This window comes from Cetorhinus maximus, chromosome 15 (assembly GCF_964194155.1).
Source record: "Cetorhinus maximus chromosome 15, sCetMax3.hap1.1, whole genome shotgun sequence".
Classification (NCBI taxonomy): Eukaryota; Metazoa; Chordata; class Chondrichthyes; order Lamniformes; family Cetorhinidae; genus Cetorhinus; species Cetorhinus maximus.
In genome coordinates this window covers 92,682,297-92,695,417 of record NC_135893.1, presented here as the reverse complement: position 1 = coordinate 92,695,417, position 13,121 = coordinate 92,682,297, and the positions used below count along the sequence as shown (strand labels likewise).

The 13,121-nt window shown below is 44.2% G+C and overlaps 1 protein-coding gene across 2 annotated transcripts in view; it reads left to right on the top strand.

Annotated features, from left to right (window-relative positions):
* The window catches only part of LOC144690977 (acyl-coenzyme A synthetase ACSM3, mitochondrial-like), a 129,784-nt gene that overhangs the window by 31,411 nt on the left and 85,252 nt on the right, over positions 1-13,121 (top strand). For both annotated transcript variants that reach the window (XM_078558919.1, XM_078558918.1), the window contains exons 8-9: positions 3,043-3,166; positions 10,542-10,622. In XM_078558919.1, coding sequence (XP_078415045.1) covers positions 3,043-3,166; positions 10,542-10,622 — 205 coding nt within the window. The remainder of the gene's footprint in view (positions 1-3,042; positions 3,167-10,541; positions 10,623-13,121) is intronic.

The following is a 13,121-nucleotide window of genomic DNA, read 5'->3' as shown; positions in this document are numbered from 1 at the left end:
ATGTGCATGAACATTTTGCTGTGATCACATACAACCTGCACATTCATGGAGTGGGAGGATTTTCTATTCATGAAGATATCAGGCTAATGAGTTGGTGGCCTTATGGTGATATGGTTTCAGTCGATAACCCCCTACGCCTGAGGAAAGTCTCAATGGTGCAAATCCTGTGGCTCTCTGCATCTGAGACGCCAGATCCAGCAGAAAGTTAATGTGCTCCCACACTCGCGAAAAGAGGGCACCAGTGACTGCCTGATGCAGCTGTATATAGCTGACTGTGATATTCCACAGAGGTCTCCTGCTGAGCCCTGAAAAGAGCTGGCTGAACAAAAATTCAGAGCCATGATAACCTTGAGAGGCACTGGCAGGGCATGCAGGTTTGGCAGACTGTGGTTCCAAATTTTGTTGAACAATGCCACATACGTCGGTGACCAATTCCCGGCTTAACCTTAGCCACCTTCCGCATTGGTTCTCAGTCATTTTGAGATGTGATCAGTGCTGTCAGTAGACCCTTACGTCAGAGAAGCACCTGGTTGCCCTCCTTCACCTTCTCCTTCTCCTCCTCCCTGGTGTGCACATCTCTGCCTCTATCTCCTGGCCTGGGTGCCCTCCATCTGGCCTCATGTTGGTCACGTTCAATTGCCTCTATAGCGTGCGCAAATGTGTGAAGGTGCCATCCCCATTTTCGTTCTTCTTTGGAACAACGTGCACTGTTCCCTTCTCTTGCACATATTGGGTGGAATTTTCCGTGTCCGCTGGCATCAGGTATCATGGCGGGTGTGGGTGGACAATATGGCGGGAAGCCCAAAAATCGGTTTCAGGAATCGTGAAACCAGTTTGCAGTCGTCCGCTCCACCCATCAATGGGAGACGACGATTCCCACCACCGCACGTCAGGAATTCATTGAAATACATCTGCATATTATAAGCCCAGCTCGCTGGAATCATTCCCCCCCCACCCACACTGGATCATCCATGCAATCACACCACCGTGCTTCACAACTGCACATAAGTAACATGCACCTGGTGAGCTGCACTTTGCTTGGGACTTGGAGGTTATTTGCCTACCTGGCTTCAGACAGCACTTGCAGTCATCGGCACCAGGCTTCACAGACAGCACCACATCACTTTTAGAGGGGCTCACGTGCAGGTCTCTACCTATCAGACCAGCCGAAAGGCTTTTCAACGGATGCAGGGCTAGGGCTTGCTTGGGGAAGAGGGAGAAGTGGCCTCAGGCAAGGGAAGAGACTGCAGGGCGAAGGCTGTACTGGGAAGGGAGTATCTCAGGGCATGTGTGGGGGCACATGTTGATCTGTGCAAGCGGCTTCAAGATGGTAAGAGCTGAGGAGGCAGTCTCCGGAGGAGATGAGGCCAAATGGAGATGTGAGGGTGTGTGTGAGAGACTGAGTGGTGATGTCCCTTTAGCTGGCAGTGAGTGAGATGCCAGTGAACGTGTGATCAGCTTGTGATTGTGTGTTTAGGGTGATGAGATGATTGCTTTACCCTTGGATGAGATCATTCATCCTCTTTCTGCACTGGATGACCAACCTCTTCTGTGCAGTGTTGACACTGACCATCATTGCCACTGCCTCCCAAGCCTGAGTGGTGAGATTGCTGGACCTCCTGCGGCCAGACCAGGGGTGGAGGACATCACGGTGGGCTGTCGAAAGGCATTCTAGTGATGGGTCACTGAACTCTTCTTGGCTTTCAGGGCCATATATTGACTGGAGCAGTCCTGGGCTGCAAGCATTGAGAAATGTGTGGGCGGCTGCAGTTTAGATATGGTACCCAGAGTGAGAAAACAGTGAGGTAGTGGCATGGTGGGCCAGTGAGACCGCATGTTTCCTGCGGCTGCGTCATTAATGAGGCAGGAAAGGGACGATATGGCCTGAAAACTCGCCATTGCAGCCAGCAGGTAAAACATCCTTTTTCCCGCTTGCTACTGCAGTTAGTGCAAATCTAAGACAATTCCCGCCCTCTCTTTCCTGCCAGCTGGGTGCCCAAGTCACTAGGAGCAAAATCCTCGGCCCTTCCAAGGCTCTCGGTCCCAGCTTCCAACTCCCTTGGGTGTCATCCACACACCTGTGATTGATTTGTTTGAACTTCTGTGGCAATTTGTTGCAGCTTTTTAACATGATCCATAAGGGGACCTGAGCTCTCCAAAGAGTTCCTACCTCTCCAAAGAACTCTGGTAAGTTTAGATCTTCTTTTGAAAAGTGTAAAGCCCACAGATTGTACTAATAAAAGTCGCACCTGACTGAACACAGCTGTCGTCTTGTATGTGCAGCTACCTCTGTGAACTGCATATGTCCATAAAAATCCTGTCCCTGTTCTCGTCCATGCTCCAACCCCGCCAAAAATAGTGGGTGCAGGGCTCAGGGTGGGATTCTGGAATTGGTGCTCTGGTACCATTTTGACTAAGCTGGAGACACTGTATCCATCCCTGCGATTTGTGTTTCATTTCTACAACAGAAATCGAACCAAAACTATTTGCTTGAAGAAGTGGGAGAGGACTTATACTGCCAGGCACACAAACTGGCGCAGTGCATCAAAAAATAAAGCAAAAGCACCGATCAAATTTGATTCTCGTGTAACCTGAATTCCTGTAATTTGAATTGATTTTCCAGATACCTGAATTTTATCCGTTTTGGGTTTCAATGTTCAAATTTTTATGAAACTTACAATTAATCCTTCCAAAATTAAAATATAAATGTAGCCTACCCTATAAGAGACCTTAACATATCCTCAATATTCTAAAAACAAAGCAATTGGGCCCTGATCTCCCAGTCAGCATCAATGCTGCCCATGAAGATTTCTGCGACCTGACATTTTTGAGAAATTTCAACTGGGACTTGCGTGGTGTCCTGGCGCAAATTTCACAACTTACACAAATCTCTGATGATCCGCATACCAGAAGATTTGAGCCAATATTTTTCATTCTAGTTCCTATTCATGATATATTGATAATTTAACTAAGCAAACAATGAGATTGATATTGTAAACTCTCCCGAATACTCGTGACCTCACTTAATTTCTTTTAATTTAGTTACAGAATCAAAAGCCTCCAGCACTGTGTGAGTGCTGGTGAGCCCCTTAACCCCGAGGTGATGGAGAAATGGAAAGAACAGACAGGCTTAGACATATATGAAGGATATGGCCAGACCGAGACTGTAAGTGCTTTAAACTTGAGTAACAGGTTTTCTTTAATGGCAAAGAAAGAAACCAGCTAGCTTTGTAATGAAGGAGAGAGTCATGTAACCTAGGAAGGCAAATCTTGAACCTTAGGAAATAGAGCGAAGATAACTTTGAGCTTCTTTTCTCCACTACCAACCATCTCCTTCAACCCCTCACTCTTGCTCCTTCCACCTTCACTTTCAAAAAGTGCGAAAAACCCATGGGGTTCTTTGTCATTAGGATGGAGACCATCTGTTCAACTGCTTCTATTGCCTGACCCTTTTCCTTGCCCACCAAGCCAAACTTAAAAAAAAACCTGACTTCTCTTCAGCTGCCTGGAGGCAGCTAGTCATGTACTGCAGCAAGTGCCTGTGATGTTCCACAACAGTTTCCCTCTCTCCCCTGAAAATAGCTCTACAGCACAGGCAAGAGTGCTGACAGAAGCCTGCCACAATTACTTGAATGAGTCTGACTCCAAGAAATTGGCAGCCGAAGCTCGCAACCTGTTAATATTGAGCTGCATTCTGCCTGGGGAGAAAATCACCCCCTTGATATTTAAAAGTAGAGTCAACTATATTTGTGACAAGAGTATTTATTGCTCAACCATTGCTGATATATGGCCTATTAAATGACAGGTGTTCCAGTATTTGTGCAATACGCTTTTGACATATGTACCAGTGAAACATTTTATATGGCATTGTTCAGATTTCTTTCATCCAAATTATATTCCTGAAATAGTGTCTGTAAAATTTTCCTGGTTTCCTGCCATAACTCCTTTTACAGCAGTTTTTTCTGCTAATCTCCCACCAGAGTTATAACAGAAGACAAGTAGAATCTTAAAATCAATCGTAACCATACCTTTAGTCCATTTGATTCAATGTTGGTTTGATCAGCCCACACCTTTATGACGCTAGCAACTAGTTCAGTAAGAGAATATAGTGTTCAGAAAATCAGTTATGTAGGAGTAAAATTTTAAACAAAAAGAAGAACACATTTAGTTGTAATGTTAAAAACCACGTCTACAGATTTAGCTATTTTAGATTTTTCCAAAGCTTTTGACCATGTACCATATGCAAAGCTACTGGACAAACTAGATCATATGGAGCCGAGGAAATATAAAGCAATATTAAGAATATTTCTTACCAAACAGCAACAAAGAGTCACAGTGAATAGGGAAGTCTCAAATTGGAAACCAGCCTTACACAGCATGCCCAAGGTACCGTGCTGGACCCACATTTTTTGTCTTCTTCATAAATGACATCCAGGATGGAATATCAAACCAGATCAGACACTTAGCAGATTACTGCCTAGTCCATAGAGCCCTTACTGAAGCAGCAAATGAGGTTAGCCTTCAGGAAGATCTAACTAATCCCTCCAAATGGGCCAATATGTGGGGAATGAAATTCAATGCAGAGTAATGTAACGATCATGTGACTCAACAATACTGGATGTCCACCAGTACCCAACTACACAATGCATGATTCGCCCTTGAGTTACCAAAGAACGCATTGCTTAGGAATCCTCATCCAGAATAATTTAAAGTGGAATGTTCAAAGCCAATACACAGCCTCCAAGGCATTTGAAATGCTTGGGTTCATGAAACGGAACCTCCATCATCATTCAACTACATTAAAGGAAATGCTGTACCAGACATTGGGTGGACCACAGTTAGCGGAAATGTAGATACTTGGGACCCATGTACTGCTAAAAACATTATTCTCCTTGACAAAGTTTAATGCCATTCTACTTGTTTCGTCACAAACAATTACTCATGGGGTTGAATTTTCCCCCACTGGATGCTACGGTCACTGGGAGAGGGGCAGAGGAGCTGCTGCCCTCATCCAGAGTGTCCTGAGAGGTGCCCGCAGAGACGCCAAGCAGCTGCTGCACCGACATGAGGTCGCTTTGGACCTCCCTGCTTACCGTGGATGGATGGGCACCGAGCTGGGAAAGTTGATGCCCAAGCCATCTCCCACACTGGCACTGACAAGCTGAGGTCAATGCCAATGTGAGTGCTTGCTGGTCAGAGTGCATCCCCAGGAAGTCCTGACGGGTCTCCTGGAGTAGCCTCTCCACGAGAGTCACCACTCTCTCCATGGAGGACGCATTGCGCTCGGACACGTGGCTCATTGCTTCAGCGATCGTCCGCATAGACTCCTCCACCACGGAGACCAAGCCAAGCATAGCCTCATGTCCCTCCCCCAGATGCTCCCGCACAACCGGCCGCATTTCCTACACCTGCTGCATTGCGGATGACTCCAGAGACACACCATCAGGCACCGACTGAGCATGTGCCTTGTCCCTTGCATTCCTCTGACTGCTAGCGCCATGGGCACTCTCTGTCTCTGCCAGCTCCTCCAGCGACTGTGAAGTGCCCTCACCACTGTACTCCAGGATACTAGCTGATGTTCAAATTCCCACCAAGGTGTTTGTATCTGCGCTGGTGCCTGCCTCGCAGAAATGGTGTGATGCTGGTGAGACTTCAGGGCCCTCAGGTGTGAGAGGGGGCCTCTGCTGCTCCTCCTCCCGGCCCCTCTCCGATGATACTGAAAGGAAGAACAAGGACAGTGGATCACCAATGGTCAAGCCATGTTGCAAAATTAAATCAATTAATATTCAGCAGTGCTATGGCTGTTGGGAGAACAATGCTGATCTCACTGTTGGGCATAAATACCAGGCTGTGGCACCCCAGCCTCACCGACACCAGTGGATCTTGGCGCATGGCACCTCTCCAGATCCAGGGCCTCCTGCTCGAAGCGGCTAAGAATGGCGATCTGTGCTTGGCCGCTGCCAGTCCTCGCATGCTCTGCCGCGTTATGAGCATCCTTCTCCTGAAAATGAATGACAAGCATTGATTCATGAAAATTGCACATGGACTCTCTTCGCGCACGGCCCACCCCAACCAGAGTGGGACATATCAGGGCTCCACAGCCTCCTCACCCCATTGCTGCTGAACACTCACACAAAGGTACTAGGCCTGCTCCCCAACCCTCTCTCCACAGTCCCCTTGAACACATGCTGTCTACACCACATTAGGCACCACACAATATATCCTTCCATAGCAAGGAGGCGCAAGCACATGGAGCACAGAGCACAGCAGATGGTTCATTGCCATGCCACCTTGAAGCTCCCCTCCCAGCATGATGACCCTGACTTGGACATGTCCTGGAGTTCAAACACAGTGCCTAGGTGCAGCTCCTCCAGATTGTCCCCAAACCAGTCATGTGGGACTCAGTGTAACACATGCTGCGGAGGCAATACACATCTCTTCATCACCCTCTAAGGCTGACCTCAGCATGGGCAGTATCTGCTTGCCTGACCAGCAAAGGACAAATGCCGTCAATGATTCAATGCAGCCCTTACACTCAGACTTGGGGTGGTGGGGGGCGGCAGCAGGGGATAAGCCGACCTGCTGGGTTACATGGCCAATGCCGACATGGTACTCATCCTGCCAGAGCGCAACAAGCCGTTGAAATGCTTGCGACACTGGATCCTGGTGCGCTGCACCACATCGCGGGAGCTCACCACCTCCACCACCTCCTCCCAGGCACATTTTGTCATGTGGGGGGGGCCTCCTCCTCCCATCCTGGGGAACCAGTACCTCCCACCGTGCTACCACCTCCTCGAGGAGGGCAGCAAGGCAGTCATCCAAGAAATGAGGGGCACACAAGCCCCCCGCCCTACCCTCCAGCCCGGCCTGTCCCGCTGCCCTACTCTCTAGCCTCACCTGCTCCATTGGCCTACCCTCTGTACTGGCCTGCTCACCAGAAGGCCTCTGGTAACCCTTCCACTTGACATTATGAGCAGCCTTGCAAAGGCTTCTGATAAACAGGCTGCCGGGTCACCATTAGACCCGACAGACAATGCACTCCCAGCGCCGCCCGCCCACTCCCGCGATGCCTGGGAGTTGAGCATTACCCTGGGCAGGCCTTAATTGGCCCGCCTGCATAAAATGGCAGCCCAAACCTGATCACGGGCGGTGATTGGGTCCACACACACACACCCCACCACCCCCCCCCCCCACCCCCCACCGGCCAAACGGAAAATTCAGCCCATGAGATCCTACTGTTTCCCAGTTGGTCACATCACTTGGCAAGCACAATCTCCAGAACAGAAGAAATGCCCATAGATTGACATGCCTCTATAAAATTTTGAATGAACAATTAAATATTTCTAAGTGGTACATATAGCCCAAAATGACCGAGCTCAAAGAGTTCATAACCGACATCTCCAACTTCACACACCCCAACGTGCTTCCTTAGTTAACTCCGTCTTCCTCCCAAGAACAATTAACGACTGGATCAATCTTCCACAAACCTTAATGTCCATGCCCTCTAAAGATTCATTTAAGGAAAATCTGTTGAACTTTTTAAATTATGTGACCATCAACTGCAATCATTGTGCACCTCCTGTGAAAATTCCCTGTAGGAAGACTATGGATGGAAATCTTACTAAAGTGCCAACATTACAACCGGGTGAGGAGGAGTCAACTGGCTCCCCTTTATTCAGCCCCTGGGTTGGTCACACAAACATTTTTTTATTAATTTCTTTTCCCCGTAAATTTCTTTTCCGATCCAAATGTATTTACTTTTTAATCAGGAGGCAATCAAACCAGGTTTTCTTTAGTCAAAGAAAAAGTAAGATGATTAGTTACTAAACCCAGGAAAGAATAATAAAAGATGCAATGACACGTACACACACACACACACACACACGTTTCAGAAGTAATAAAAGTCAGAGTTCAAATAAAAGTTAAGAGAATATACAATTAAGTCCTTTGCTTGTCCTTGAGGTGTAGATTGTTGAATGTTGCAGCTATTTGACATTAGCTTGTTTCCTTTAAAATTCTGGAGTTGAATTGAATTTCAGGTAACTGCACTTTCCTGGAGACAATTTCCTTCACAGAATCACAGAATTGTTACAGTGTGAAAGGAGGCCATTTGGCCATTCATGTCTGCACCGGCTCTCTGAGCATTTTAACTTAGTGCCAATCTCCTGCTTTCTCCCCATAACCCTGCACATTGGTTCTATTTATATAATCATCCAATGCCCTCTTGAATGCCTCAATTGAACCTGCCTCCACCACACTTCCAGGCAGTGCATTCCAAACCCTAACTATTCACTGTGTGAAAAAGTTTTTTCTCACCTCGTAATTGCTTCTTTTGCAAAACATTTTAAAACTGCCCTCTGGTTCTCGATCCATTTATGAGTGGGAACTATTTCTCCCTATCTATTCTGTCCAGACCCCTCATGATTTTGAAAACTTCTATCTAGTCTCCTCTCAGCCTTCTCCACTCCAAGGAAAACAGTCCCAACTTCTACAATCTTTCCTCATAACTGAAGTGTCTCATCCCTGGAACTATTCTCGTAAACCTCTCCTGCACTCTCTCCAATGCGTTCACATCCTTCTTATGGTGTGACGCTCAGAACTGTACACAATACTCTAGCTGAGGTCTAACCAGTGTCTTATATAAGTTCATCATAACCTCCCTGCTCTTGTACCTTCCTTCTTAATTCTGTGATTCGTTTCCCAGAAATCGATGGGTTTCTCCCGAAGTTCATTCCGATGGACATCTCTGTAAATGATTTTTAGACTGTTAAGAGTCTAGAGTTTTGATTCTTATGAGAGAAAGAGAGATTCCTTACAGCTCCCTTCAGCAGTTTTTTCCAGATAACTTCCACGATTTCTCTCTGTCAGGTTTAGCAAAACCAGTTCTTAAACCTCCTTTCTATATATTCCACAAAAGGAATTTGATTAACATGTTTTGTAGTTATTGTTGAAGAACAAGTAATCACATTTTTGATCTTTCATCTAAGAAACTTTTGCCACATTTCAAGATAGTATAAACCAACAGGAGATGGGGTTATTTTGCCCTCCACAGGAAGTTTTGAGTGTCTGTTGGGTGTATTTTGCTGGTTAGCAGTTCCCATTGTCTTGACAGAATTACAGTTGATTAAAGTCCAGCACTTTGCATTTTTAATGGATTCTTTTCAACAGTCCCTGTTTTGAAGTAGACCTTGACACCCCACAGGTGTGAAATTCCATGCAACATATCAGGGCAGGTGTGCAGTGCAATCCATATAGGAACTTCTCAGAAAAGTACTCTACTTACAGTACCAGACACTGGGTGACTGGTGATAGACATCTTTGATCAGTGTCTTTTCTTGTAATTTTGAAAAAAAAGACAGGTCATCTTTAAATAGTTCAATCTGTTTTTGGTTAGCTGGTGAAGTTATAGGTAGATCTCACTCATTTAAAATTTTCCATCGTCATGACACCAAATACAAAGTTTAAAAAAATGTATTTGTGGCATAAGTCTGACAATATATTTTTGAAAATGTAAACATTATGTGCTAATGGTACAACTTATTATTGCCAAGAAGGGAGTTGATGGGATATTACAGTCATTTAATGATATCAGCCACATTGTTCCGTATATTATAATGAAGTTGCAAAGCTGAGTAGGTTGTGCAAACACATTTACTGTCTACTTCAAATTTGACTCAAGCTACCCATTATGTCAATGTTTTTGACATTTTTGTCCTGTTTCAATTAAATTGATTAATTTCTACAAAATGATAGGATTGAAAGAAGTAGGCTGTAACATAAAGATGCAAGTTATGAAGTTTATCAAAGTGAAATGCAGCTAATAACCTATTCACCCATAGGTTTGTAGCCATCGTTGAACTGGCAACCCGACTGTTAAAGTTCTTTATTATCAGCATTGTTTGAGAAAACATCACTAGAAGAATGCAGATATAGTCATAGGGGTCTAAACACACTTTAGGAACCTTGCAGCAACATTTGGAAATTGCAGTCATTACAGTATGTTACACTACATTACAAAATTAAAATGAATTTGCTCCCAACTGGAAGGCAATACAGGCCAGCTCCCAAGTTTTTATGTGAATGGAATCAGTGCCTCTGCAACATAGAAAATATTTTGAATTTATATATTTCATACTTTGCATTTTCTCACAAAGCAAATGATGTTTTTCAATTTTTTTCACCTGCCACTCTTATGATTTCTGAGTAAGGCTGCCAGTTTAGCATCAATTTATAGGTAATCTTATGCTGTGGGACTGTGCAAACACATCCACAGCACACTGGAAGCTTTGCACAAATCATAAGCTGTGATTGGTGTGATTACAGATCTGCAGACACTTATGCTGATTTTTGGAACAAAATCAACAAGGAGAGCAGTTTCTTGGGATCTATAGCCACCAGTCCACCACTGACAACTGAAGTAGCGTTCCTTTGCATTGGTTAACGTGGAGTATATTTTATTCTTGCTTGTACTTTATGTTGCTTTGGACTCTCAAGCATTGTGATTATAATTGTTTTTGTTCTGTTCCATAATTAACATCTAGACCTTGATCTGTGCAACATTCAAAGGCATGAAAATTAAACCCGGTTCAATGGGGAAGCCAGTTCCAGCATTTAATGTACAGGTGAGCACTATCTGTTTGATGTCTTTAAAATTGCCAAAAGATGCAAATCCTGAGCTGCAGTAATTTTTTTTCAATGCTTGTTGCACAAATTATCTGTTGTGTTTCACAGGAATTACAGGGTATAACTATAAAACTCTTTTGGGCAGTGTATTCCAGATCACAACAACAAAATCAATTCCTCATGTAGCCTCTGGTTCTTTTGCCAATCATCTTAAATCTGTGTTCTCTGGCTACTGACCCTTTCTGCCCCTAGAAACAGTTTTAGCTCATGTGAGGAACTCATTTTTCAAAAAAATTGAAGGACATTGAATTTTGGATATTCTTCCATACTCGGAATAAGTATATTCCTATTGTAAATAAAAACCCTAAGAGGAGCACCATCCTTCGTGGCTAACTAAAGAAGTTGAGGAAAGCATCAAACTTAAGGAAAAAGCATATAACTGCATAAAGATGAGTGGCAGGTCAGATGATTGGACAGAATTTAAAGAACAGCAGAGAATGACTAAAAAGTTAATCAGGAGAAAGAAATTAGAGTAAGAGAGGAAGCCAGCTAGAAATGTAAAAACGGACAGCAAAGGTTTCGACAGGTATTTAAAAAGGAAAAGAGTAAGTAAGGTGAGTGTTGGTCCTCTAGAGAGTGAAAATGGGGAGTTAAAAGTAGATGATAAGAAAATGGCAGGTGAAATGAACAAGTATTTTGCTTCTGTCTTCACTATAAAGGTTACAAAAACATTCAAGTAATAACTGTAAATCAGGAGGTGGGGGGAACTTGGTGAAATTACAACCACTAGGGAAGCAGTACTGAGCAAACTGATGGAGCTGTGGGCTGACAAGTCTCCAGGTCCTGATGGACTCCATCCTAAGGTCTTAAAAGAGGTGACTAATGAGATAGTAGATGCGTTGGTGTTAATTTTGCAAAATTCGCTAGATTCTGGGAAGGTCCCATCAGACTGGAAAGTAGCAAATATAACCCCTCTATTCAAGAAGGGAGGGAGGCAGAAAAGAGGAAACAATAGGTCAGTTAGCTTGACGTCTGTAGTGGGGAAGGTGTTAGAATCAATCATTAAAGAGATCATAGCTAGGCACTTAGAGAAACTCAAGGTAATCGGGAAGAGTCAGCATGGTTTTGTGAAAAGGAAATCATGTTCAACCAATTTATTGGAGCTCTTTGAAGGAGTAACATGCACTGTGGATAAAGGGGAGCCTGTAGATGTGCTATACTTGAATTTCCAGAAGACACAGGTGCCATATCAAAGGTTATTGAGGAAAATAAAAGCTCATGGTATAGGCGGTAACATGTTAGCATGCACAGAAGATTGGCTGGCTGGCAGAAAACAGAGAGTATGCATAAATGGGTCTTTTTCTGATTAGCAGGATGAAATGAATGGAGTCCTGCAGGGGTCTGTGCTGGGGCCTCAACTTTTTATAATTTATATCAATGACTTAGATGACAGGGGTGGGGTGAAAGCATGGTAGCTAATTTTGCAGATGATACAAAGATAGGTAGAAAAGTATATTGTGAAGAGAACATATGGAGGTTGCAGATGGATATAGATAGGTCGAGTGAGTGGGCAAAAATCTGGCAGATGGAGTATAATGTAGGAAAATGTGAAGTTGTTCATCTTGGCAGGAAGAATAAAAAAGCAGAGTATTACTTAAACGGAAAACTGCTGCAGAATTCCGAGGTGCAGAGGGATCTAGATATTCTAGTGCATGAGTCACAAAAGGTTAGTATGCTGGTACAACAACTAATGAAGAAGACCAATGGAATGTTATCCTTTATTACAAGAGGAATCGATCATAAAAGTAATGATGTTATGCTTCAGTTACACAGGGCATTGGTGAAACCACATCACAAATATTGTGTGCTGTTTTGATTTTCTTATTTAAGAAAGGATGTAAATGCCTTGGAGGTAGTTCAGAGGAGGTTTACTAGATTGATACCTGGAATGAGCGGTCTTATGAGGGAAGGTTAGGCAGACTGGGCAGGCTGGAGTTTAGAAGAGTGAAGTGTGATTTGATTGAAGTATATAAAATCCTGAACAGTATTGACAAGGTGGACATGGAAAGGATATTTCCCCTGATGGGTGAGTCCAGAACTAGGGGGCACTGTTTTAAAATTAGGGATTGCCCTTTTAGGACAGTGATGAGGAGAAATTTTTCCTCTCAGAGGGTTGTGCAAGTTTAGAACTCTCTGCCTCCGAAGGCAGTGGAAGCGGGGTCATTGAATATTTTTAAGGCAGATTTAGATAGATTCTTGTTAGGAAAAGGAATCAAAAGTTATTGGGAGTAGATGGGAATGTGGAATTCAAAACACAAACTGATCAACCATGACTTTATTGAATGATGGAGCAGGCTTGAGGGGCCGAATGGGCTATTTCTGCTCCTATTTCATACGTTCGTATGTAACATCCTGGTCTCTAAAACTCTCAGGGTGAGTGTGTGTTTGCCTTAGATGCAAGCTGCAAGAAAAAGACTCTTTCTTTCCCGCTCTCTGCC